Source organism: Ailuropoda melanoleuca, chromosome 19, assembly GCF_002007445.2.
Source record: "Ailuropoda melanoleuca isolate Jingjing chromosome 19, ASM200744v2, whole genome shotgun sequence".
Lineage (NCBI taxonomy): Eukaryota > Metazoa > Chordata > Mammalia > Carnivora > Ursidae > Ailuropoda > Ailuropoda melanoleuca.
This window is the reverse complement of record NC_048236.1, coordinates 10,122,227-10,150,101: the sequence shown is the minus strand read 5'-3', so window position 1 is coordinate 10,150,101 and position 27,875 is coordinate 10,122,227. Positions and strand designations below refer to the sequence as shown.

General features: G+C 41.5%; 1 protein-coding gene across 2 annotated transcripts; it reads left to right on the top strand.

Moving 5' to 3' along the window:
- The first annotated feature begins 53 nt into the window (after window positions 1-53).
- Window positions 54-21,535, top strand: IL17F (interleukin 17F). Of its 2 annotated transcripts, XM_019795509.2 has the most exons (4): window positions 54-4,781; window positions 14,980-15,080; window positions 19,441-19,646; window positions 20,773-21,535. In XM_019795509.2, exons 2-4 carry the CDS (start codon window positions 15,048-15,050, stop codon window positions 21,011-21,013), a joined length of 480 nt encoding a protein of 159 aa, XP_019651068.1. In that variant the 5' UTR covers window positions 54-4,781; window positions 14,980-15,047; the 3' UTR covers window positions 21,014-21,535. The 2 variants fall into 2 exon arrangements, with proteins under 2 accessions (XP_019651068.1, XP_011218293.1); XM_011219991.3 differs by lacking the exon at window positions 14,980-15,080.
- Window positions 21,536-27,875: the final 6,340 nt, after the last annotated feature.

The following is a 27,875-nucleotide window of genomic DNA, read 5'->3' as shown; positions in this document are numbered from 1 at the left end:
ACCAAGTCACCACAGGGTGGCAGCAGGCTGCTGTGCTGTCCTTGGGGCTTAGGACTTTAGGCAGTTTTCTTCCTCAGTGACACCAGCATTTATCAGTTAAAGTTGTGCAAGCCAAACTTTGCCAATTTGGAATAGCTAAGTGGCCGCAGGAGGCCAGTGAGTGAAAGTCCAGGAGAGTTGACCCTTTGTCTGCCTTTTTGAGCCTGAATCAAAGCCCTTTCATGGCGATGTAATACCTGGTATATCTGACATCTCAATACTGTGAGTTCTGGCCCATAAAGAGATCCCCTTACAGGATCCTTGTGAAACCACTTGTACCTGGATGTGCAGCTCTTCATCTTTTTGCGTGGAAGTTTGTGGAGGTGCCCAGGTGGCTTCTTTCCTGCTGTAATGCTCTGAGTAGCTTCCCAAGAACTTTTAAGTTTACTTAATAAAAAAAACAAAACCAAAAACCAAAAAAAAAAGTGACTTTATGGGGGCCTGTGTCACATGAACTGGAAGCTGTTCTGTAAAGGAGGTTGTGTTGGTCTAAGATTGGTGAAGTACTTCCTTCTCCCTTTTTGATGAGGGGAACACCTTACCGTGAAACCATGGGGCAGAAGATGGGGAATTCTAGTTTCATCTTTGATTTTTTTTTTCCGCCAGATGTGAGATCCAAGTTCTATTGGAAATAATCTAGAGTCAGGAGAGGGCAATGGCATCAGGGTGGAATCTGACATGAACTGAGCACTGGCAGTGAGTCCTGTATTGTGCTCTGCTCAGCAGTGGGTGCAAATATAGGACTGCACACGTTTGAGGCCTCCTAGTTGGGGATTTATATCTAATGTGTCAATGAGAAATTTTAAAATACAATGAGGGCATATACAATAAGAACTATAGGAATTGAGGGGGCCATGAGAGTATCAAAAAGGGGTGTGGTCTACCATGGGGTACTGATATGAAGAAAAGGGGGTGTCTCCTCAAATGATCATTTCCATAAAGGTCCAGCATTTTGTCAGTAGGACTCACTATCCTTCACACCTGTAGAAACTGAGGCAGAATAGAGGAGTAGGCAGATCTAGCAGTCTGTAATAGCTGTAAAGCCAAGTTTACCTTGCTGACATTTCAGCGCTCTACAAGCTAAGCAAAAGAATTGAAGGGAGAAGACCATGTATCCTGCAGCCACGATAGATGCTAATTGTGTTAAATTTACTGTTAGGAACTCAGTGAGTCTTTACATCAGTGTTTTAAAAATGCGTGTGTGTGTAATTTCCCAACTTACAGTAACATTAAAGAAGTTGGTAAGCATTTAAAGGATATGTTCCTGCTCAGTGTCCTTATGTTCCTCTTCCTGCTGTAGGCACTGACAGGCCGCTCATGTAGGGGTGACCTCTCTGGAGGTCATTCTCCCTTGAGGGTGTCACTGCCATACAGCGCTAAGATCCGTGATGGCCCAGATTTACCAGGACAAAAAAATACACATTATCTATATAGTTCACTCAAAAAGAGAAGTCTGTTTACATTTAATTTTGCCATAGAAATAGTTAAGATAGTTTGTGGGCCTTAGAGAAATATGTCCTATCTTGGAAAATTTTATGCTACCTTATTCCTTAACTCTCCTAGATAAATGAAGTGTCAATATGAAAAGATAGCTGTCAAAAAAGACAATTTGGTAAGAGTTGCTGGAATGGGGTCTCTCCTCTGCCACTTACCAAATAACTTAGGGTAAGTGTTGAGCTGCTTGTTATTTGGTCTGTAAAGTGGGGATACTCACTGCCTGGAGGGTGCTTGTGAGGCATAACTAAGAGCAAGTGAGAAGTGCCTGCCAGCACAGAAATACTCCATGATACTTCCGTTACTACTGCAAAGTCCAAGTTTCACGAAAACGAAATGTTTGATTTTGGTGTGTTTACAAAAAAAGTGATCCTTTGACCAAAGCCATTTGAGACAATTTTCCCCTAGTTGAGTTCCTGAGTTTTGTTTTTTTCCCTGCCTTTCCACTTCCTGATGGTTCCTGCCCTTTGGTCAGTGTGGCTCAAGTGCTTCTCACAGAAATGACCCTTATCTCTAGCTCATGGCACTGGGCTCGTCAGCTTTCTCCCAGGGACTGGGATCTGCGCGGTGTGGGCACTGTTACCTCAGTCCTCACAACAGCCCTGTGAGGTATGGTCGTTAGGAAAACACAGAGGACGAAGGTAATAAGGAGAAAGGCTCACAGAAACCAAAGAATCAGTTATGCCCTTCTCATTTTTCCTGAGTTTTCAATCCCCAGTGATCCTGATGATTCCAAAGTTCCTAAGGTCAGGTTTCCCCAAAGGGTTTGGTCAGTGGAATAAGGCAGGTCACCTCACTACTCCCTCCTGGCAAGAGCTCTGTGGGAGTTCTCCATCTTCCCTGCCATGGTCGCTCCCCTCCCAGGAGCCAGGTATCACCACTCGAGCTTCAGAGTAGGGAAGAGGGGAGGTGAAGTGCTGTGCACGGGTTGCACAGGAAGGAAATCTCTTCAGAGAGCCCAGAGTTGGCAGAGGAAATGAGCCCCGCACTGGGAAGCAAGGGCACTGCCTTTGAGTTCCTTTTTTTTTTTATAATAATTTTTTTATTATGTTAGTCACCATACATTACATCCCTAGTTTTTGATGTAAAGTTCCATGATTCATTACTTGCGTATATCACCCAGTGCACCATGTAATACGTGCCCTCCTTAATACCTACCACCAGCCTATCCCATTCCCCCACCCCCCTCCCCTCCGTTTTCTGGCAGTATGTGGCTGAGTTAGCGAGCCAGCCTGGGCAACCCACTTCCTCAGAGGGAAATGCTTGGTTTCTTTATCTGGGAAGGGAGGTGGTTGAAATAGGTGATCTGAAGTCCCTTCTGGTAATGCATATGACTCTTAGCACCCAGTGTCAGTTCTACCCACAAGACATGTTGTTGGTCCTGGCACCACTTGGAAGCAGATCGGAATGAATCTTCTAGCATCTTGTTAAAAAGCCTTTTTGAGGGTAGTGATTTTGGGGCTTCCTGTTTTGTGGGTAGAACTCTGGGATGTTTCCATTTATCTCAAGGGGTTTCATTTAATTCCTGAAAAAATTTTAGAATGAAATTTGTTTTTGTTTAATTTCGTTTTAGTTTGCTGAAATATAAACCTAGTTCACTTTCTTTGTCAGGTCTGATGCCTCAGTGATGAGTGCTGGTTTCTGTCTGGTCCGATACTAACCAGCATGTAATCCTAGCTCATTCTATTCAGTCTTTCCTCAAGGGAGAGAATTAAGATTCTAAATTTGTTTGTGAAATATTTTTACTATTAAACCCTGAGTATGTTCCCACAGCCTGTAGGAGGTTATTAGCCTCTGCTGAGATCTACCATTCTGATAATCATTTTCCCAGCAGGTACTTTTGGTGGCAAACTAAGCCTTCCTACCTTTAAGTACCAACATTTAACCTTGGCATAGAAAGGTTGGCTCATGCCATCTTACATATGTGTGCTGCTATTCTATTAATTTAAGTGGATGGAGTCCTGAGTGAGAGGTATAATAAAGTGGATAAAATCTCCAAAAACATAGCCTAAAGTTGGAGATGAACCATGTGCATAGTTCTACTTTTTAAAAATGTTACTATGACTAATAAAACATAATGGACAAAATATGAACATTATTAAAGTTATAGACGTGTTTCACTAAATTACTGATTTATATCCCCACACATATGTATGAGGGATGCCCTTTGTCCAACATCCTTGCTGACATTAGATATGTTGCTTACCCCCACCCACACCTTTTTTAAATTGCCAAATTTACTCTGGTTAGGATTTGGTTAATTTTTAAGATCTCAAACTATGTACTTCCCATATAATACCTTCCGTAGTACTTGCAATTCAGACTTAACGGAATTGCTTTAAAAATTCTATCATTACAAACAGCAAGTGCAGAGAAGGCAACTTCCCACCGCTAGCTATATAATCTTCGAGAACTGGAGATGAAAAGTCAGTAGAGCAAGACATTGTAAGAGCTGTCACTGAAACCATCTGGCCTGCTCTTGTTTCCATTTATCTTGTTGGCACCCAGATAAATGTGTGTAAACCAATGTGCAAAGGCTAAAAAGGGTTAAGAATAAAACAAGTAAAAGGCTGGTTATATTTCTCCTCATCTTCAGAGAACAGGCAGAGTCACTCAGGTGTCCTGACTCTAGTCCAGACATTACTTAGAAGATGCTGCTCATTCTTCAGGGCTGATCCTTTGACTTGGTTCTCCTTTCCACCGTGTCCTGGGCATCTGTGTTGTAAACTTTTCTCCAGCCTGCATCTGCACTACCTCTCTGTTCTTGGGGTCAGAAGCCCTGTTTTGGATTGCAAACTCTGTTATTTGAAAACTGCATGGCTTTGGACAGTTGCCATGCACTTTTTAGGTCTCAATTTCTTAACTTGCGAAACGGAGAGATTTATCATCTTTTCCTCGTGCAATTGTGAGAGGCAAATAAAATCAAGTCTATGAAAATGCTTTGTGAGCTGTAGGGCTTTCCCTACCATGTAAAGCTATTAATATTAGAATCACTTTCCTTCCTTGACAGCACTTTGTTAAAGAGAAAAATGGCCCTGGAAGAGTTGGAGAGAAGAGCCCATTTATTTGAAGATGGATACTAGAGGGAGTTAAGAGGCCTCTGTCCAAGCCTGGCTCCTCCCCCAGAGGTAGTCTTTGGGAAAGCCATCCAACCTCCATCATCAGCTGAGGGGGTTGAACCAGATTACCCCCAAAGACCTGTGCAGCTCCAGACATCTGTGATGGAGGCCAACAGCAAAAGTAAAGAGGTACCTTCCTGCCTTAATGGCTACTGTGAGTTGGGGACCAGGTGAAGGGGTGCTCTGGACACTTGCATTTGTAGGGTATGAGAGGTGTCATGCAATAAGAGAGTCAACAGTGGTGTTCTCTGGGTTATTTGCTTAGCATAAAACCTGGGTAATGGACATAAACGTGCAATCTACAGGAAGCTTTCTCCCCAGCTTAAATAAGTACGCCTGTTTTTTCCCTGATGTCTTTCCCCATCCACCTTCTTCTGATTTCCTCTTGGGTCAAATGCAACGGAGGGAGCTGTGGAACAAGCCTGCTAACTGGGGAGCACTTGCTCTCTGCTCCCACGGGCTCCACTTTTCCTTCCCACATCCCTTCCACTCTCCTTTCCTCCTCTCCCACCCTTCTCCCTTGTATCCCCTTCAGTCCCTCACCTCTGCAAGGATGAACTGCCCCTTGCAGGAAATGCATTTCATCCTGCTACTCTACGGTATTGCTACGCAAATGAGGGGAGCCCCAGAGTCATCACTGTGAGTCAGTCCCATGCAGGAGTGAAAGTAACACATTTCTCAGAAGGGTGGTTGTTTCGGTGCTCTTTCTCTGGTCTTCCCCCCACCCCCAAGTTATTCTCTTCTTAACCTGGATCTTTGTGGGAAACGTACGCAGAATTTTTAGCATTTGGAGTCATGTGATCGTTTTCCTTAGAAAGAGGAAAAAACTGAAGAAAAGGGCAGAAGATACATAACTGTATCCACCCACATGTACACACTCATAAATACCCTACTCCCAAGACTGAGATTGCGGGTTTAATTAAAATATCAATACTTTTTTTGTTGTTTTGTTTTGTTTTTGGTTTTCATAGATCCCAAAGTTGAAGAGACCTTCAAGGAGGTCCAGTCTAAAGAGACCCCTGATGTATAATTGCCCTCTGGAATGTCACTACCTGATATTCTCCAACATCTTGGTGTGACCTTCTGGTGGACAGTCTAATCTCCCTCCATTTTACAAAACTTCCAAATACTTGAAAACAATAGTATGTGTGTGTAAATTTTCTCTTGTTCAAAATAACCCTCTTTAATAATTTTTGGGGCAGCCCATCTGATCTATTAGGAATTGAAAGTAATGTAGGGGAGGAAAACTTTCTCCTGCACCCTCTTAGGTTATCCATCCAGGCCCTATAAATTAAACTGACAAAAGACAGATTAACAGGAAAAAGAGTTTATTACATATGTATCTGGAAGTCTTCATGGAAGAGGTAGGAAGGACCAAAAAAGTGGTTAGATGTGGGGAATCATATTCTGTTTTAACAAAGAGTGATAAGCTATGTAAAAGTAACTAGACAAAGAGTTGGACTTCTAGGGGAAGTAAATTATGGGAAGGTAGGTATGTGGGGGAAACTAATAAAAGATAAGGATATTTAGTAGGATTTGTTATGCAGACTCCAGTTGGGACTTCACCATTGATAGGAGTTACCTCCCGTGAGTATGTTATCCTCCTCTTCGTAATGGGAGAAGGACACACCTTTACAAAGGGAAATTTATGCCCTGCTTTTAGACAGAAAGACTGGGTCGGGGGGTGTGTAGGCAGAGAGCTTTTCCTGCATATTTTGATCCCCTTCATCAGCAAGAAACTAGGTGGAAGAAACAATAAACTAGTGTCAACATCAAATTAAATCAAGTGAGTAAATATTCAGAGTACTAGGTATGAATAGGATATTTTGCTGGGGGTGTAGGAGTGGTGGTAACATAAAACAGAAGTCACAGTTGTCTCCTTTAAAGAGTGTAAGATCCAGAGAACACAGTAGGAATAAACACTTGAAAACTTAAAAAGCGAAAGCATGCACAAATAGCTTTTCAAGTGGACAGTATACAATTTGTCTCTAAGTAAATGCTTAGTGAAATGGCATGAGAGTAAGTTGAGAGATCAGAAAAGGGAAAGATACAAGTGGGTTACCAGTCAGAGGAGATGGATTTTGAGGAAGAGGCTAAGAATTTGTGGCGAACCTAAATGAGCAGAAAGAACTGAAAGGGTCAGTCCAGGAAAAAGGAACTGGCCCAGAGAGAGCAAGGGCTCGGAAAACATTTTGTGGAGCAGAAGCTGAAAAATGAGTTTCTCTCATGTGGCAAGTTTGGGAAGGTGACTTTCTTTAATGAACTGGCCTGGGACCACACATTAGACTAGAGCCAATATGTAAAGAATTGGCAATTTAACCTGGAGTGCAAGGTCATCTTTCTGGGGCTAGACTGGCCATCCCAATTCTCCACCCCAGAACTTTGCTGGTTGTCAGTATGACAATGGTGGGGAAATCCAGGAGCAAACATTGCTGATCCCTGGTTCCTGTATGACCCTGGTAGAAACAAACAGGAGAAATTTTAGTGGGAGGAAGCCAGGAAAATTCGACAGCATTTGACAGATACTCACTCGGGCTTTCCCCAAGCATCGGCACTCGGGTCTTATGTTGACTAATTCCATCCACCTCGATGCAGGAAATCAGCTTGGCTGCTGAGTAAGTGAAAGCCTGCACGAAACCCGAGTTGCTTGCAGCTAGCCTGCGGGTAGCTTGGTTAGGCCACCCCAAAGCAGCTATTGCTGAATTATGACACGGAACAACCTCACTGTCCTATTATTCCCTTCATCCTGCCCTCACCGAGGAATCTTATGGTTCTTAGCTATGAGGGCGTACAGCTTTGAGATTTAATGCTCAGGTTTTCCTGTCCCAGTCACTTTTCCAGGGAACTTGACTCTCCATTTCTGCTTCAGAGAATGTAATGCATCAAGTGAGCCCCGCTGTGATTTTACCGGAAATCTCAACACTTTTTAAAGGTTCCGTAAAGCATCCCAGACTTTCATGTGATGGGACTCCCGTGAAAATGCAGAGTCCGATTCAATAGGTTTGGGGTGGGGACCAGAGATTCTACTTTTTTTTTTTGTATATATTTTCAGGCACTTTTCTATGAGTGTCCATTTACATATACACATATATACATGTATGCATATACCTAGTATGTATGTATCTATACATACAAAGTCATGCATTATATGAACTATGTCTTGATATTTTCAACAAATGTTACAACAGAGGTATTTTTAAAGTTATTAAATTTTCTTGGAAAACAATTTCTAATGGCTATAAAAGTTCTATAATTCTGCATGCTGACATTTACTTAACCATTACTCTACTGTTGGAAATCTAGGGCACTTTCAATTTTCCCCACTAAATATCCTTGTATGTGGATATATGAGTGCATCTGTATTTATCTAGAACAATTCCCAGGGGTGGACCTTTTTATAGGTTTTTGCTCCATATTATTAAATGACCTACACAAAATTGTACCAAAACACTCCTATCTGTAATACCTGAAAGTGCCCCTTTTCCCTATTCTCCTATTCATATTGCATGTTTAAAAATCTATGCCTATTTGAGACACCTGGGTGGCATAGTCAGTTAAGTGTCTGCCTTTGGCTCATGCTGTGATCCCAGAGTCCTGGGATCGAGTGCTCCTTGCTCAGTGGGGAGCCTGCTTCTCCCTCTGCCTGCTGCTCCCCCTGCTTGTGCGCTCTCTCTGATAAATAAATAAATAAATAAATAAATCTTAAAAAAAACTATGCCAGTTTGATAGGCTAAATATGCTATCTTAGTTTAATTTGCATTACTTTGATTACTCTTGAGGTTAAACTGTTTTTTCATACATTTTCTATTTTAATTTCTTTTAGTGTACACCGCTTCCTTTGTTTTTCTTTTTTAATTGAGATATAATTGATACATGACATTATATTTGTTTCAAGTGCGTGATTGATATTTGTATACATTACAAAATGATTACCACAATAAGTCTAGTTAATATCTGTCAACAGAGATTCTGCCTTTTCTTTTTTTTTTAAGATTTACTTATTTATTATTTGAGGGAGAGAGAGTGTGCAGGGATGAGGGGCAGAGGGAGAGGGAGAAAGAGAATTTCAAGCAGACTCCCGACCTGAGCCAAAACCAAGAGTCAAAAGCTCAACCAACTGAGCCATCTAGGCACCATGAAATTCTACCTTTTTTTTTTTTAATTTGAGAGAGAGAGCACAGAGGGAGAGTGTGAGAGAGAAGCAAACACTCTGCTGAGTGGAGAGCCCGAGGCAGGGCTCAATCCCAGGACCCCTAGATCATGACCTGAGCTGAAGGCAGACACTAAACTGACTGAGCCACCCAGGGGCCCCAAGATTCTACCTTTTTAACAAGTTCCCAGGATCACGCTGAGCAGCAACACCCTCCTGAATGGTGGGGGTGTGGGGGCGGTGTTTACTCTATCACTGCAAATGTTTGTTTGCTCCACTCCTGCTGCCTCTGTTTCTGAGACTGTGTCCTCTCTCCGCCTCACTTTGCATCTATGTCAACATTGTGGGACTCTTGTGTGTAAACGATTTTAGACCTGGAATTAATGGAAGACAATTAATGTACAATGTAGGCATGGAAACACTTTGAAGACTAGGCTCCTGACTCTTTAAAGTTCTCCTGCTCTGTCAGCTACCACACTTTTCTCACCGGCATCCCTCATTTCTCTTCCCTCCGGGGGTAACTCAGATTCCTGTTATTTGTATGTGTAGCACCTTCGCTCTCAGTTTCTGCCCTGGAAGAACAGTATTTTCCTCCCTGTATTTACTCTGGATAGAGAAAGTCTCTATCATTGCACTTCCCAAAAGGCCCACAGTAAGTTTTCTCCAAAACAGAGGTGCCATCTGGTCTAAGATAAAATTCACGGCTCTCCTGTGTGGAGGAAACTGTCCTGGTGATTTCCTTCTTTTTTTTGGACAGTACTTTTATTTTTCTTCTTATCCATGTTAGTTTAGGTGCCCAGCACAGTGACTGGCACAGAGTGAGCACTTAATAAATGGTGTTTTTGTTAACAAGGAGATAAAACTCTGGTGCAGAAAGCTTCCACAGTCCAGAGAATAGATTCAGAATTGAGGGGTCCCTCATTTGATCTGGAATTTTCTGCAGTGACCTCAACCCTGTTTCATCCAGGATTCTCACACAGCACCCTGGGGAAATTCCTTTGTTAAGTCTTTCCCTTCCCCTTTACTTTTCTTCTTTGTCAGTTTTTGTCTCCAGTCCTCTTCCTTCATCTCTCTTCACTGCAACTCTTCACACAGATTCATTTTTTCATCAGATGATCAGGAATTGTACTCTTTTTTTAGACAGACAGACAGAACACACACACACACACACACACACACACACACACATATTGAGACACTTACAGAGAGAAGGGGAAGGAGGCCTTTTCTGTGTTTTCTATCCCTGTTGACCTAAGCCACACGTAATCCCTATGCCCACAAACATCAGTGTATGAGAATCCTGTCATCATATTTTCACTGACAAATGATCATTGTAATAAGCGCTTTCTAGTGGTTAAATCAAAAGGAGAGTTGTTTATTCTGGAAAATCTTTTCACAGTGAAAATGTGTTCAACTTAAAAAAAGAGGGGTTGGTCGCTATGGAGTGTGAGTTTCTGGAGATTCTAGAAAGCTCATAATGAGTTTGAATTTAGCTTCAAACAAAATAGGTGAAACTGAATTAACAGGCACAAAGAATCCTGGAACAGGAAATAACCTTTTGCATTAAAAGGAGGAAAAAAGGGTTATGTGGAGTTTGTGGGGTCTGTAGCTTTACATCTGTAACAAATGTGGTCTTTTGTGGTTTTCTTCAACAGGGGACAGAGAGGTAAGGTTCTAAAGGGAATGAGACGTGGATTTTCTAAATGATCTAGGGACTAAAAAGGCAAATAAGCCATGTATTTGATTAGTTTGAATAGCCTAAGCAGAGGAAGAATTTTTGTGATTGAGAAGGAAAAGAGCTGCAAGAAGCTTGAAGATGGGCATTAAAAGCCCGCATTCAGAAAGGTCTGACTCTAACATAAAGAAGTGCTTCAGGGAAATTAGAAAGCAGTGTTTTAATATCATTTGGAGATAAGACTGAGGTTAGATTATAAACTAATAGCTTGTGTTTAGTGAATAAGATAGTAAATGATAGTCTCAGTTTATTTTTTGCATTTAATTCCTTATAAGTATTCTTTAGACCTGTATATGATGATATCATTCAACTGGCCATTTTGATAAGGAGTCAGACCTCTGATTAAAAAAATGAAAATAAACAGAAAAGCCTGTAAGATTACTTAATGTTTCTATCAGTCAGGTTAGACTGGGATAAAACACTTAGACTTGGAAAGAGAGAGAGTGGGAGGTGCATAATAGTTTTGGTCTGTAACAACTTTGAAATCCTGCTTGGTTGACATTGTGGGGATCCCATAGCCAGGGCATGTGGGATGTTCTTTGATTAGACCCTGATTCTGTTTTTTGAGAGGGGTTCACCTCCTGAGTACTCATGTGGTCCCTGGCTCCACCTCCTGGGAGTTTTCTCCCCCGCCCCCCCCCCAGTGATCTCTGGCCACATCTGAAATAGTGTTGGCGAATATACCTTCCTTGGGGCCTTGCTTCCTGCTCCTAGATGGTTACAGGACTGAGAGTTGGTTTGTGACTAACTTTGAGAACTCTCAAAAACTTAGTGAACTTTTATCTAAGTTGGTTCTTTTCATGGTATAATTCCCAGAACTCTCTATTGCTTTGCTTTTTCATTCCTGTAAGTCTCTCTCCCTCTCTTGATTTAGTGGTAGATTACTAGAACTATACCCTTACACTCTTTATTCTGAGTCCTTTTACAGAATTAAGAGCATTTACTAGATGCTTCATTTTGATTCTTGCCTGTAGGAAGTTTATTGGTTGAAAGGTTTTACTGGACATTTCTCCCTCGAAGGCTTTTCAATCTATCTTTTGTTTTTAGAGTATAGATATAGAATAGTATAGAAACAGGGGTTAGAATAGTATAGAAATAGGGTTTTTTTATGGCTCTGAATTTTTGGACTCTCTTCATTCTCTTTCATTTTGTTTGTAAACTCGCCAACGCTTCCTTGCATTACCTTGTCAAATGCAGACAATAGCATCTAACATACACAACTAACCTTCTGTTTTCCAATCTCTTTCTCTACAGCTCTTATTGTACCTCTAGGTTATTGCAGGTAATAATTTTACTAAATATTTTGCCATTGCATAACATGGGTCATCATTAATCTAGCCTACGATAGCCATGTCATCGCAGCCTGCTGCCTGACCATTATTAATCATGCTGCTATTTTAGCCTTTTGCTGTGGTACTCCTCACTTCTAGCCATCAATTTCTATATCCACACACATACTGCTAGATTATGACTGCATATCTTGATCAGATATACCTTTTTTGAGGATAAAATCTCTCCAATGTAAACTAAATGTGTATGTTTAACTCTCAATATCCCCAACAGTCTCATGTTATCGTCTTATCAATTAATATATATGTATTTGCTTTCTTTCCCTAACTAGATTTTAAACTCATTAAGGTAGAGACTATAATAGTAAAGTCTATTTCCCGTAAGAGTAGCCCCAACAAACGTGTGGCATGGCTTCCAGCACATAGTAGGGCATAAAAAAATCTTGCTAACTTGACTGTCTGACCAGCTATAATATTTTAGCACACATGAGGCAGTGTGTTACTTGTTCTTGGAACTACATCTTCTGCCCTCTCTTTTTGTGGGTTCTTGGACTTCTGCTTAGAGTTTCCTGGCATTCAGTGAGTTGAATGACAGTTCCACGTGTATTACTGAAACTCTGAAAGGGTGGTAACAGCTTGGGTCATGGGTGGTACAGGGGTATTCAATGAAGGGCATCCACCATAACCAGCTGCGTGTTAATCATATATTTGTTATTGTGTCCCTAGTATTGGCACATAATTTACAATGTAAGACATGCTTAATAAATGTTAGGTGAAATGGTGATCTGGATCTGTTGATTCAGTTTGAACTTGGCGATAGCTGGTTACTAGTTTGATATCTTGTTACTAGTTTGATATCTTGATGACTTACTTATGTTTACCCTGATGAGGGAAGACTTTGTGACTGCTGGGTGTAAAAGGTCAGTTTCCTTCTTATATAAAGGGCCATTTAATTCTCTGCAATGCAGCAGCAAATCCTCTTGTACTGAATCAGGCACTCTTTAAAGATTTTATCTATCTATCTATCTATCTATCTATCAATCTATTTATTTATTTTAGAGAGAGAGATCAAGAGTGTGAGTAGGAGAAGGGGCAGAGGGAGAGGGAGAGAGAATCTCAAGCAGATTCCATGCTGAGCACAGATCCCGTTGTGGGGCTCAGTCTCACGACCCTGAGATCATGACCTGAGCTGAAATCAAGGGTTGGATGCTTAACCGACTGAGCCACCCAGGCGCCCTGAATCAGGCACTCTTAATTCAAAGTAACTTACTTGTTCCTTCTTTCAAGAGGGCTGGTGTAGTCTTCTATGCATTGAGATTTGGCTCTGAGTAGAGAAGAGACCACCAACGAAAGCAAGTGACTCAACCCACTCAATTTCATATGCTTTTAAGGGTCTATTGCATATATTGCTTTGGTAGCATGACTGATAATTAGCAACTTTGAAAACATGGCTCTTGATTTATGTGCTAACTTCCCTGAATCTATGGAAGGACATATCTGGCACGGCCTTGAAAATTCTCTAATACAGTGGCCTAGGGGCTTTAGTCTGGCTGGAAGGGGTCAGCTAGGGGACTTGTCTTGAATCTGAATATGCATAGAAAATGTACTCTTTTAATTTAGGTTGTAGATTTGGGGATGTATATTTAGAGAAGGACGCTGGTAGAGATCATTGGGGAGGAGAAACTAAAGTTACCCTAAGTCCATGAAGCCCTCAGAAAACCCTCCTAAAACATACACACAAGTATGAGATAGACTAAATATGAGCACAGAGGTCACGAGGAAGGGAAAGATTCCTGAGGGAATGATTCAAGGAAGCCTTCTTACAGGAGTTAAATTCGTTGATCCAGAGGAGAGGTGCAGAGAAGAATCCACAGGCATAGGGAGGAGAAATATGGATGAAAGGCTCATAATCACAGAAGAATTTTGATCAGTCTTGGAGGGCTTCCAATGAACCCAAGAGCTGCTTCCTTTTCATTTCCTTCATTTAAAGAAAATGGAGGAAAGTTATTCAAACATGTTGTGATAGAAAAGTAGCTTGCCTGCTAGAGTGTACCCTGCCTTTTTAAAAGAGCATGGGTAATTTTCCCTGATCTTACTGGAGATTGAAAAAAAAAAAGTAAGTTACTGTTATTTCAGAAATATCTGTGTATCCCTAGAATACAAAACCAGAAATATAGTATGTGCTTAATAAATGTTTGTTGACTTGAATTGGAACTGAAAAAATTAGTTTTCTGTAGGTCATTTAAAATTATGTTAGAGCATTTAAAAGTTCTACTTGCTAACTCATTTTTGTAAAAAAAGAAATCCTCAATCAGAGATGGCCAAGATAGGGGTGCCTGGGTGGCTTAGTCGTTAAGCATCTGCCTTCAGCTCAGGGCGTGATCCCAGGGTCCTGGGATTGAGCCCCGCATCAGTCTCCCTGCTTTGCTGCGAGCCTGCTTCTTCCTCTCCCACTCCCCCTGCTTGTGTTCCCTCTCTCACTGGCTTTCTGTCTCTCTGTCAAATAAATGAATAAAATCTTAAAAAAAAAGGAGAGAGATAGCTAAGATAATGTTCAATTATATGTTTTATGAAAATGATTATTTATTAAGCATCAGTAGGATTTTAAACATTGGGTTAAAATAGAATTTGTTCAGGGAGTCTCTGAAACTACCCGTGGATATAATTCTGAATTTCTTACTGATGTCATTAATTTCTTTGGTTTTGTTTTCCCATTCATAAAATGGAGCTAAAGAGAGTCCTCTCATTTAATACCAAGGACCCTCTAAGGATGACATATCTCCCATTTAAATCATGGTTCATATTGCATGACTGGAAAGTAGAACATATGGTGCGTGACAAGAATCGTTAGCCGTTTGGGGAAGAACATAAAAGATCATGACAGCAGTTTGTAATTTGGTTCATCTCTGTAGTAAATTAGTTAAGAATTTTGCTGTAATTTGAGGGCAAGGGGGTGGAAGAAAAGGAAGATTTGGTCCTTTTTCCGTCATCCCCTTTTAGGGTCCCTCTCTGATTCCCCTTCAGGAAGTGGAATAGAAAAAAAAACTACATTCGTCAGTAACTCTGGGGTAACCACAACTAAGACAGTAAGGAGGTCAATCGAAATAAGGACAGTGATTGCTATAAAATTGACAGGTACTCTCATTGACACAGCACAGGCATATACAGGGTGACACACACACAGGAAGAATTTACTACGCAAAGCAGGCAACCAGAGCAAAATGACAATGACTGTCCTGCGCAACACGGCCATGGTGAGTACAAATAATTCCTCTTTTGTAGCCATCATCCCTAGGATTTCAGGAGAGCAGATTTCTAAGGAATTAGGCTTCATTGGCATCTTTATTGAGAATATTTCTTAAGAACAGAACTGATTTTAATTTTGAGCCCTGTCTGGTGGAGAAAAAGAACAAATTACTAGAAGTTATAATGGGGTGCAAAGCATAGCTTCTCATATGGTGGCTTTTGCATAGGTGGTTGATAGCTTGCTCACCTCTGGTGTCACAGACAGCTGAACATGACCTTCCCTGTGGCCACCATTATAGAGTTACATTGGTCTAAAACTCTTATCTCATCATGGGGACTTCCAGCCTTTTAGGATACGTGCACACGTATTTTAGCCAAGGCAAGTGGGGGCCCAAAAGGTTTAATGATTCCACTAAGACTACAATTGTAGTAGACAAAGAGTGCCCAGGATGAAGGAAGTGAAACCACTCAGTATTGAACTTTGGATAGCTCCCAGAGGAGGGGAATTTGCTATGTCTTAGCTCATTATTTTTGCATTGCCTCATTCCTCATGGAGGAGAGAGAGATGTTAGTGTGATGGAGATCCACCTCTTCTGGGTCTGCAGTCTTGCCTGGCATTAGTCAGGTAAAACCTGGGAAGAATATAATGTAGAGGAACTTGAAAACAGGTTTTGGGAAATTATACGCCATATAAGCCAATGCTTAAATAAGCCCTCTTTTTCTTTTTTCTCCATTTACAAGCCATGTAACTTAAAAAAGCTTGGATTTCATAAAAGGTCATGGCATGTGGTGATGAAAATGCTATGTTATATTTATGTATTGTTTTAGAGAATACCAGAAATGCAGCAAAGTGCAATAGTTGGGGAGCATAGGCTTTGGAGTCAGACAGACCAGGCTCCACTACTTACTAAATGTGGGATTTTGGGTAAATGACTTAGCTGCTCTGTGCATAATTATTCCCTTAACTGTATAAGGGAATAATGATGGCATTTCCCTCAGAGGTTTTCTTGGGAGATTAATTGATATCATTGAGAATGACTTAATCTGTACTCTGAAATGGCTTAGATTTTAGTTAAATTGGCCATTTTAATATATTAACCAGTAAAGATAGAGAAAGCATTCAATATGTTAAATATTAATATCAATAATATTATTATTTTTACCTCTGAAACTCTTGTCAGCCCAGGGAAGTAGATTGGGACCACTTTCTCCATCATACAGATGAAAAACAGCTCAATTAAGCCAAGTGATTCAACATCACTGGGTACTGTACACATAAGAACTGGCATATGAATCTAGGTTTATCAGCCTCAAGTACAGTACATTTTTCCATGAATGGTTCAGAGGCAATATTTCTAAATTTGAAGCCATTGTGTCTAAACAAATCTGTCAGATGGCTTTGTGCTCCAAAGCCATTTCTATTTCTTGTTTGTTTGAAGTAATCTGTTGGGCCATCTGCAAGAAACATGGTGGTACAAGGGGCATTAGAATATGATTAGAAGCTGGGAGGTACAGGCAGGTAGGACATATTCAATAAGCAGTTGAGGCAAATTCTTGTGGACCTAGGAACTGGCCAGGCTCTGGAGAACATTCCTGTAAGTGCACATCACAGAGAAGTTCAGGAGACAAATACTCAGATGGTCTCAGGTGAGCTTGCAGTAGAGTTGGGCTGTCAATGTCCTGATACTGCCCACCTTCACTGGTGTGTTCTCTTGCCTCCGTTTCCTGTTGTACAGAGTAGGAGTGATATCTATTTATCTGCCTCAGAGGTGACCTATAAGAATTCAAATCTATAAGATGCTCTGAACCTCTCAGAGAAGAAGTGCTGTGTATGTCATTCTTAAGAATCAGCAAGAGCCATATCAAAGCCCCTGGTGCATAACCACTAAAATCTATAGTTGCAGATCAAAAGCTTTGTGGAACAAACTAGAGTGATTTGCAGGCATCATCTGATTTCCTGATAAAGAGCTCTGTGACTTCCAACGCTCATGCAGTTCTGACACAGCTATCACATTGCTTACAAAGCTTGGCTCCTCCTGTGGGACAAAGCTAAGATTAAACGCCATGAGTGGCTATATATTGATAATAATAACGGACTTCAATGGCAACACTACTGACCACTGCTAGGTTTGAGTCCCCAGACTGGCACCAACAGGCTGGTGAACACAACCAAGTTGTTTGTTAGTTTTCAGGCATGACTCTTTTCACCAGTCTCACTGGATAATTAATACTAGCTCTACCTACCTCGTGAGGGGGTTGTGAGAATCCAGTTTTCAATGAGATGTGAAGGTGTGTTCTAAAATACTCCAAGAATATAAGCAAATATAATGATTTGTTAGAAGCATGGAAATGATTGCTGAATCATATAACCCAAAGATACAGTGACTTCAAAGCTTTGATAATGAAAGCTAGAAGTGACTCAGTGAATTTGATCCCGAAGAGGAAAGAGGAAATACACAGGAGGAATTTTCTTAAGAAACCAAAGAAGTGATTGGTAGGCTTGGGAAGCCAAGGACCCTGTGGTCACAGTAGGCATCTTTTAACTTTTTAGAACTTATTTCATAGCACTCTGTCTAGACAGAAGCTGCATGAGGGCAAATTCCACATCTTTCCTGTCCACTGTTTGTCTTCAGACAAGGTCGACTTAATAGCCCCCTGTTTTGAATCCTTACCATGTGCTGGCAGTGCTTTTCCTGCCTTATGTGGATCATTTCATTTAATCTTTACATTTCCTGGTGGAGGAAATTGAATCGCAGCTAGTCAGAGTCCTGAAACTGAGTTACGGACCCAGGACATCTGACTCCAGAGCGTGTGTCCTGAGTCACCACATATGGAGTCAAAACAGAGTTGAATGAATGAATGATTGTAGCAGATGAAAGTAGACAAGTGCTGATTATCTGAAGACAAATCAGCCTACTTCAGGCTTATCAGAGTCAATCTTGATTTCAACTTCGTTTTAGTATCAGCTACCTTAGTACAGCAAACTGACACCGTGACCTTTCTGCATACTCTTGTCACTGCTTGCCTCCAGCATCTGTAGAATGTAAAAAGGAGGTCCTTTAAACAGACACGTTTAAATCGCCACCCCTACCTTAACCCATGAAGGGTGTGAGCCTGAACAGCATTGAACCCAGAGATTGAAAGTAAGTGCACTTCAGCTCTTGTCCTGCTTTATGTTGAGAGTTGGTGATGGGCCTTGTCCGTCCCCAGTAAGGGCCGGTGGTGATGGTGGGGTGAGCAGAACGCGGTTGCGACAAAGGGAAGCTGGAGAGATTTTTAGTTCTTCTTTTAGTTAGGTCTTCACAGAGAACTTTCTTTCTTCTTGCATTCCCGTAACATCAGATAGACCGATATATCGATGTAAGTATAAAAAATATATGTTCCAGAGCTAAAGACAGTTTCCATATTCTCTGTTATTGTGTGTCATTAGTGGCCCTGCTTCTTTCAAAGAGCATGGATAATTGGAACTTTGCTGTAGTTGGTTTTGTGCAGTGTTTTTCTTAATGCTTTGAATTTAACTGTATTGTTTTGTTCATTCATTCACTCACCTGCTCTTCCATTCATCCAGAAAGTATTTGTGGAGCACCTGTTCTGTGATATGTTCTCCTGCAGGAACTTACAATCCAATAGGTGTCTGTCAGACCTGAACAAAAATAGTACATTTCCAGACAATAAAGACATGGCACTTGAATGCTATGGTATTCAATGCCAAATGGCAAGTGCTTTATGATTTAAGAAAAATGAACATATTTCAAATTGAATGACTTTAGAGACAGTTCCTGGAGAAGACCACCTTTGTGTGGGTCCTTGATGGAAGGGTAGGATTTGGATAGATAGAGGTAGGGCAGTGTATTCTAGGTGGAGGGATGGCTGGGAGGAAGGATTTTGTGGAGACTTCATGAAATATGAGGTTGGAAATAAAAACAAAAACTATCATTTATTAATCCTTTATTTTTATTAGATAAATTTATAGGTGCTTTCCATAGAATATAACATTTAATCTTGGGAATATTATTATAAAGCAAGTATTATAATCCAGTTGGAAAGAAGAGAAACCAGAGGTTCAGTGATGAGGCCAGTTCAAGATTTAAACCCAGTCCCAGATCCTGATACCTTTCTGTCCCACTGTTGAGGAGCTGTCAGACCGTGGGAGGCTCAATCACGAGGCTACTGAGTTTACTACTCAGTTTGGCACCCTGATATCTTCATGTGTGACTGTTCCCATTTCCAGATGAGGACCTGAGGTTCAGAAAGAAGCCATGGTCTCATAAAATACCAGGGATTCTGAGTTCAGCTAGCGCATGGGGTGCTTCTTGCCAGCAAATGACACCAGAGTCCCTAACCAACTCAACCTTCTCTATTTTCTAGGTCAAGTCCCTGCTGCTGGTGGTGCTGGGGCTCACCCTCCTGAGGGAGGTGGCAGCTCGGAAAAACCCAAAAGCAGGGGATGCTGCCCTGTGCCCTCCTCTGGAGGATAATAGTGTGAGGGTTGACATCCGTATCCTCAGGCAAAACCAGGGTATTCCCATCTCAAATGATTTCCAGAACCGCTCCAGCTCCCCCTGGGATTACAAGTAAGTGTAAATGAGACTGATCTTCACATTCTTTTGAAAAATATGTTAATTTATTCTAATCATAAAGTAGAAAATTTAGGAAATATAGAAAAAAATTAAAGCCCTAATATTTACCCTTAAAAACAGAAATCCCACTTTGCCCGGGAGCTCACATTTTTTTCTTGCTGTTTTGGGCTAGGTCCTCCTATGTGGTCAGAGGTCCTGCTAGTTTGCTTTCCTGCTTCTTGAAGCCCTAGGTTGGAATTGACAAACCTTTCTGTGTTGGAAGAGGGCTCTTTAAAGCAGCCCCCGTAATGATCTCTGCATGGGGATAAGTGGGAACCAGAAAAGTCAGTGTGGAGTGATCCACTCAGATTAGACATCAGTCTTCAAGGAATGGGGAGGAGGGCAGAGTGGACAAGGAAGGCCAGTTTGGAGAGGGGATGCAAGATGGGGATGGGGTGTTCAGGGTACTGTCCTGTGATATTGTCTGATGTGTCGGATCTGGGAATACCAAGCACTCATCTATATGCTCCAAATAGAAGTATGAAAACAGATTCCAGGGCAATTAGAAGTGTTTCTGGGGCTCCTGCATGGCTTCCTACAAGGAAGGGAGTGTGTATGGTGGCAAGTTGGCTGGCATGGCTTTGCTGCCTTTGTGCCTCCTGGCAGAGGGGGCTATGAAGGAAGAAACTGAGAGAATGTGCTGGATTCAAAGACCTCTGGGGCTTTGGTTTTCCTTTCCAAGCAGCAGGCTTTGTAGACTGATAATTAGGAGACCTTCTACTGATATTTTATATATCTAGCAAAGGATGAATAATAATTATGACAGTGTAATGAAAAATAAAAGATCTGACATTTATTGAATGCCAACATGTAGTGTTTCATGTGCCTTTGTATCACTGAATATCCTCAGTAGTCCGATGAAAGAGACCTGTGAGAACCCGCATTTTAGAATGGAGGAAAGAGGCTTAGGTAGTTAAGCACCTGCCAGAGGGTAGTGTTTGAACCCAGGCCATCTGGCTGCAGCCCTGGGTTGCTGGGAAATGCCCCTCTACAGGTAAGTGCCCAGTGCGGTGGGACGCCCACATTTGTCTATCTCCCTCTCCCTTGTCTCACCATCTGCTTTTGCCCGCTCCCCCTGCAGCATCACCCGGGACCCCCACCGGTTCCCCTCGGAGATTGCGGAGGCCCAGTGCAGGTACTCGGGCTGCATCAATGCTGAGGGGCAGGAAGACAGCTCCATGAATTCGGTACCCATCCAGCAGGAGTTCCTGGTCCTGCGGAGGGAACCCCAGGGCTGCTCTCGCTCCTTCCGGCTGGAGAAAGTGCTGGTGACAGTGGGCTGCACCTGTGTCACTCCTATTGTCCGCTATGTGCACGCCTGAACGTCAGCTTGGCTGAAGAAACCCCGAAATGCCACTCCTTCCCCAGCGCTCTGCAGCAAGTCCTCTGTGGTCCCACTTCTCTCCACTTCATCGGCCTCTTGATAAGACCTGTCCGGAATTCTCAAAGCTCTGTATTAGATATAGTGTCAACTTTCTGGTGCTTCCGAATCATAACCTAGTCCTGAGCTGTTCCACTGCCCCTAACCCCTTGAAAATGGATGGATGCGAAGGAAGGCATGGCTGGCCCGCTTGTTTGTGTGCAGTGACGACCACTTTCTAGCCCTGCCGTCACTGTGATTCGGTGCCATTCCCGGGGAATTCTGTTGGTAGATTCTCTTCCATGTGGATGAAAATGTAGAAAATGTAACCACAATATGAGCGTGTGGGAGGTGCTGGGCAGGGTGGGGTGGGGTGGCAAGGATGGGGATAAGAATCTAGTACACATGTTTATTAAGATTTGCTAAATAGAGACGTTGGCCTGATGCTCCTATTTGTAAGGAAACTGTCCATCTATTTATGATGTTTGTTATATAAAGTTTTAGGAGAAAAATTAATATATTGAGTATTAATATAATAAAGTGTTAATGATTGAAAAATACTTCTGGTGTTTGTTTCCAGTCTCGGCTTGTACTCACAGAGCTTGGAGCTCTCAAGATTTCGAAATTGTAAATACTTGTCATTTGTTTTTCATATTTTCTCATCAGTTCCTCATCTGAGGATTAGTTAGCATTATTTTAAAAAAATAATTATTACTACTACTACTGCATGTGTGTGATCTTGGGGACTTTTTTCCTCAGCTTTATTGAGATAAATTGACAATATTATGTAAGTTTATAGCATACAGCATGATGACTGTTTCTCTGTCTCTCCGTATATAGTGAAATGATTACTACAATAAGGTAGTTAACACTTCCATTACCTCGCATTGTTACCCCTGTGTGTGTAGTGAGAACATTTAAGATCTATTCTCAGCAAGTTTCAAGTATACAATACGGTACTGGTAACTATAGTCACCATGCTATACATTAAATGCCCAGGATTTATTCATCTTATAAATAACTTTGTACCCTTTGACCAACATCTCCCCAATTCTCTGCCCCCCCCAGCTTCTGGCAACTGCTATTCTATTCTCTGTTTCTATGAGATAGTTATTTTTTTATTAATGGTACTTGGGGGGGTTACATGAAGAATTAAAGAAAATGGTGTGAACAGAACTCAGGTTCTCTGCTAACTCTTTACTGCTCCATGTTCCTGGCTCTATTATATTACAAAATGAACATTTATTGGCCACTGTGCTAGCCGCTAGAGATACAGAGACAAGTAAGAAATGCATATGGAAGGACTGCAGTGTTGGGACTGGCCATCTGCAGAGTCCCTGGTCATGGGGACATGCATTCTCTTTGTATCTGCCTCATTCTGACTTCTGGGACCTTTAGCGTTACTGGTTGTCTTTCATCAATATCTTATGCCTCTTGGGGGAACAGGAGATTCCAGATTCTGGTTTTCATGCCACTCTGGGGAAAACTCAGAGATTCTCTCATCTCTCCCTTGCTTCTACATGGCACAGCACATTTTCTCCTTCATGCTACCACTGGCTCAGAATACCTCTACATTGCCGCTGGTTTCCAGGTCCAAGAGAGGAAGTGGGGCATAGGTTCTCACTCCCACCTGACACTTGGCTTGAGGCAGCTGGCAGAGGCCCAACACCCATTTTTAACTCTAGTGTGGGAAACTTTTTTCTAGTCAAGGTGGGAGTGGGAATGGTGTAGCTGGGTAGGCCGGCTCTTTATCTCTTGGCTGCAGAATCTTTTGCTTATGGTATAAATATTGATATTTAAATGTCAGCTCTTGAAATCTAGAAAACATTTTCTGTAGTAGCTATCGGCTTCGTAAGTTTGCTATAAATCTCACAAGTCCATTTTGGTGCTCAGATTTGTGTAATGAATCCTTCTTTCTCTATTGATGTTGGCAGCAATTGCCCTAACGTGAGGATAGTACATATATAAAGCCTCTGTGTCAGTAGCAGGAGAAGTACACAGAGGAAGGAAATTGTAGAGGGAAAAATTACACCTCTGAGGGTATCAAGATATTACCTTGTTACGCATGTACACGTGCCATCTCAAAACAATATGCTAAATACTATGACCAAGGTATGAAATGTTAAGAAGCCACAGAGGATGGTAGCTATCCAGGAAATTTCAGAAAGGAAATGATTTGAGCTGAGATGAAGATGAGTTGGTCTAGTGGAAAATGGGAGAAGGGCATCCACATCCATAGCACAGGGAACAGTGTAAGCAAACACAGAGGCACAAAGAAGCCTGGCATATTAGGGGAACAGCGAGTAGTTCCATGTGCCTGGGATAGCGTGGACACGGCGGGGGACATGTAATAAATATTTCTTGAAAGAGCGATTGAATGAATGAATGTGGTGGTAGGCAAAGAACAGTAGGCAAATGGCCCACTTATGAATGGTTTCGTGTGCTGTATTACAGATGTGATAAAACCATAGCTGTATCTTACCCTTTTGGCAGTAGTGAACAAACAGGATCAGAAAGCTGAGGCCAGTTAGGAGACCAGAGAGGTGACAGTTTCTCTCTTGTGGTAGGTTCACACTGTTAGAGCTGGATGGGTCCCTGCAGATCACCTGGTCGAACTTTCGCATTTGCAGATGAGGCCCAGAGGAGTGGGGTGACTTGCTCAAGGTTGCGTGAAGTAGTTTGTGGCAGAAAGGGGCTTAATGACTCCAAGTTCATGACTTTTTATGTTGGATTTGCCGCACTAGATAATGTTTCCAGTAAATATTCATATCAGTTATTTCTCTTTGCAGCCTGGGAGTAGGTACAGAAGTAACTGCACATCCCACACCTCCAACTACGTTGCACGTGGTGCCCCCTGGCGTCTGGGGCCCGAGTTACAGCTTGCTCTGAAGGCTGGCTGTCGTTCAGGAAATTGCACATTGTCTCCAGCTCACAAGGTGGCACACTGCGCCCATAGGTAAATGGCTCCCTTAGCGGGAGTCTGTCTTTGGCAGCCACTGGAGACACTGCTGAGGCGGAAGGAGCAACCTGTGTTCTTCAGCGCTGAGCCTAGCTTCCTGGGACTCAGAGGTCCTTTATTTTGAATGCAGGAGAAACTGTCTACGTTGAGCAGTCCAGATGTTCGAATACTGCATTGCCATCATAATGTGTAGAGAGAGGCACTTCTCTTTCCACATGGAACTTGAAAGCATATAGTCTTTTCTTTTGATATCCAGTTTATTTATGGCAGCTCAGCTGAGGGGAAATATATATTCTCTCTCTCTCTGTCTTCCCCTTCCTCTTCTTCTCTCCCTCTCTCCCCTATTCCCATATCCAGATAAAAATCACCTATGGTTGTAATGCTCCACAGGAGAAATTTCACTTGTAATTTACAGTGAGGAAAATGGTTATGAAATTGATTTTCTTTTCTTTTTTCTTTTCTAATAGAAGAAGTGGTAGAAAAAAATGCATTTAATACTTCAACAGCTTTTGGCTTTGAATCCTGGTTCTACCATTTTCCAGTTATATGAATTTAGGCAATTTAGTTGTTCTGAGACTCAGCTTCTTCATATGTTAAATGGGGAATGATATCTATTTTAAAGAGTAGAGTGTAAAGTAATTGAAATAAAACATAAAGACTTAATACAGTACCCAGGAAATGATAGATACTTAGTACCTGGTAGTCCTTATCCCAAGAGGTACAGAACTTATGTTTCCCATTTGCTTGGCCTCAGGAAACTCACAACCAACTTTTCTGCTTAAATACCACAGCTATATTATCCCTCATGGTCATTAAGTTTATGCTCTCCATTTAATCTCTCTATACACACATATGTAATTTAAGGTGGTTTAAACAAAAGATCTATACATTGTTAATATTATTATATAGGTCTTTTGTTTAATCTACTTTAAATTCATTTGACAGGAATAGAGGAAGCTATAGATATAAGACATTAAAAAAATTCCCCTTGGCCCCCAAATGTTCACTGTAGCCTACTACACCCATATAAATTAGAAGAAAAGCGGTTTTTTTGGTCCAATAAGCCCCAGGAGTTGTACACGTTGCTGGACTTCTTTCAGGGTACAAAAGAACATACATTTTATCCAACACTGAGACTTTCTTTTTGGCACCCTATTTGGTGCCAAAAGAATTGCTGAAAAAGTGATAGCTCCTGAACCTTGTTTGTACCTCTCCAAGTGTCATAAAAGACTAAAAAAACCCAGTCCTTCCTCCTTACTGAGCACCCAAGAAGACAGAATCCCTTCAGTTAGAGAGAGAAATCAGATGTAGGGTGTCTTCCCAATGGTAGCGAGGAGAAACATTTATCTGTGGAGGATTTTCCTTCATTTGCTTCTTTTGTTTATGAATAGGACAATCAGGGAGGTTGCACTTACCAAGTCATAATTCTGCATCTTCTTATGTTCGTGGTAGGATTAAATTGCATTTGCAACAGAATCTCACTTTTCTTTTTTGTTTTTTAAAAAGATTTACAGAGAGTACGGGTGTACGTGTGCAAGCAGGGGGAGGCGCTGAGGGAGAGGGAGAGAGAGAATCTCAAGCAGACTCCCCGCTGAGCATGGAGCCTAATGTAGGGGTTGGTCTCATGATCCTGAGATCATGACCTGAGCCAAAACCAAAAGTTGGACGCTCAACCAACTAAGCCACCCAGGTGCCCTGACGGAACCTTACTTTTCATGTCTGGAGTACTAATGTGGCCCTGGGAGCTAAACTCAATGACAGATCCATAACAATGATAGCAGCTCATACATACTGAGTGTTGGCTATGTGTGTCAGGCACTGTGCTGTTTTATATGCATCTTGGTCTTCACATGGCATGAGTTTGGAAAGATTATTGTCCCCATTTTACAGATGAGGCAACTGAGGAATTAATTACTTGCCCAAGTTCACAAGAGCTAGTAAATATTAGACTCAAAGTTTAAACTTGCATCTCTTGGACTGAAGACCCCCTATTGCCTGATCATCTCATGAGTCCACCTGTGTAAAGTTGGGTAAGTTACAAAGTACTTACACCTTCACTGGATTTTTTCTGTCAAAAATTAAGAATGATTACGTTTCTTACATAGGTCACTGGAAGTTCTCAAGATTAACTTTTGATTTACGGAGAACATTGGAGATCCACTACTCACTGCTTTTCCAGAAACACATATCTATTTACTAGTACCAGATGCATGAACTTGGTCTTGTAATTTTATAATAGGGACTATGTGAAGTGTGTGCTTTAAAAACTGTGATGTACTGGGGCGCCTGGGTGGCTCAGTGGATTAAACGTTGGACTTTTGATTTCTGACTCTTGATCTCAGGGTTCTGAGATCGAGGTCTCCATCAGGCTCCATGCTGGCCATGGAGCCTGCTTAGATTCTCTCTCTCCCTCTGCTCCTCCTGACCCTAAAATGTTTGAAAACTCTGAAGTACTACTGCCTCACTCACAGCACTTAGTGGGTGCCGATTTTGAGAATTTTTCTCAGCAGTGAAGAGAACATATGTTGAAACTAAGATTACATTTTTAAAAAAGGATGACTCCAATTTGAGCATGAAGACATTCTTGCTTGCAAAATGGCCATCTCTTCTCTTAAAATGTACAGACATCATAGCAGTGTCAGAGATCACAGCCTAATGACTGAGCACGTGGGCATTGGAGCCAGATGCCAGGTGAAAATACCATCTCTGGCACTTACTAGCTGTGCCATTACTAGTGATCTTGGGCAAGTCACCTAACCTCTCTGTGCCTCCCTTTTCTCTACTGTAAAATGGGGATGATAGCAATACCTACTTCACAGCGTTGTTGAGAGGCTAGAATGAGATAATATAGATAAGGTGCTAAGACTAATACCTGGCATGGTACGTGTATTGTCCAGGATGTTATTAAAAAAAAAGGGGGCACCTGGGTGGCTCAGTCATTAAGCATCTGCCTTTGGCTCAGGGCGTTCTGGGATCAAGCCCCACATCAGGCTCCTCTCCCACTCCCCCTGCTTGTATTCCCTCTCTCGCTGGCTGCCTCTTTCTCTGTCAAATAAATAAAATCTTTAAAAAAATTAAAAAAAATAAAAAAGAGAAAAGTCATCCAGTATCTCAATTACATATTAATTTTCATATTTTGCTTTCACTTCTGCTCATTTGTCTCACCTGCTTTATACAGCTGTAACCATAACATATATGCAATCTGTATTTGGTAATTTTTTACTTCAAATTACATTTTACACATTTTCTGTGTTTCTATATAGTGTTCGCAATAATTTTTAGTGGCTACATACTATTCTTTCAGGTTGATAAACCAGAATTTATTTAGTTATTCCTTTTTTAAAAATTTTATTTATTTACTTATTTGATAGAGAGAGCAAGCGCACATGTAGGGAGAGGGAGAGGGAGAAGCCCACTCCCCGCCTCACATGGAGCCCCAACATGGGGCTCAATTCTAGGACCCCAGGATCATGACCTGAGCCGAAGGCAGGTGCTGAACCAACTGAGCCACCCAGGTGCCCCTAGCTATTCCTTTTTTAAAATCTTTATTTCCATTTACAAAAATTAGATAATGCTTGTCACTGTTTTACTGTTTTTTTTATTATGAGCTATATAATGTGGACAGAAGAGGGTATGTCTTTATGTATGTACAGTTGTCTTCCCTGTTAAAATTCTATGTGTGTGCATTTTCATTATCTACAGGCTACCTTGGGCCAGTTACTTAATCTCTTGGAGCCTTGGTTTCCTCAACTATAAAATGAGGAGGACAGTAATACTTGCCTCCTAGGGTTGTGGTGTGGATTAAAAAAATAATAAATAGAAATCATTACAGCAGTTCTGAGTTTGAACTAGCTGTTACTCTTCC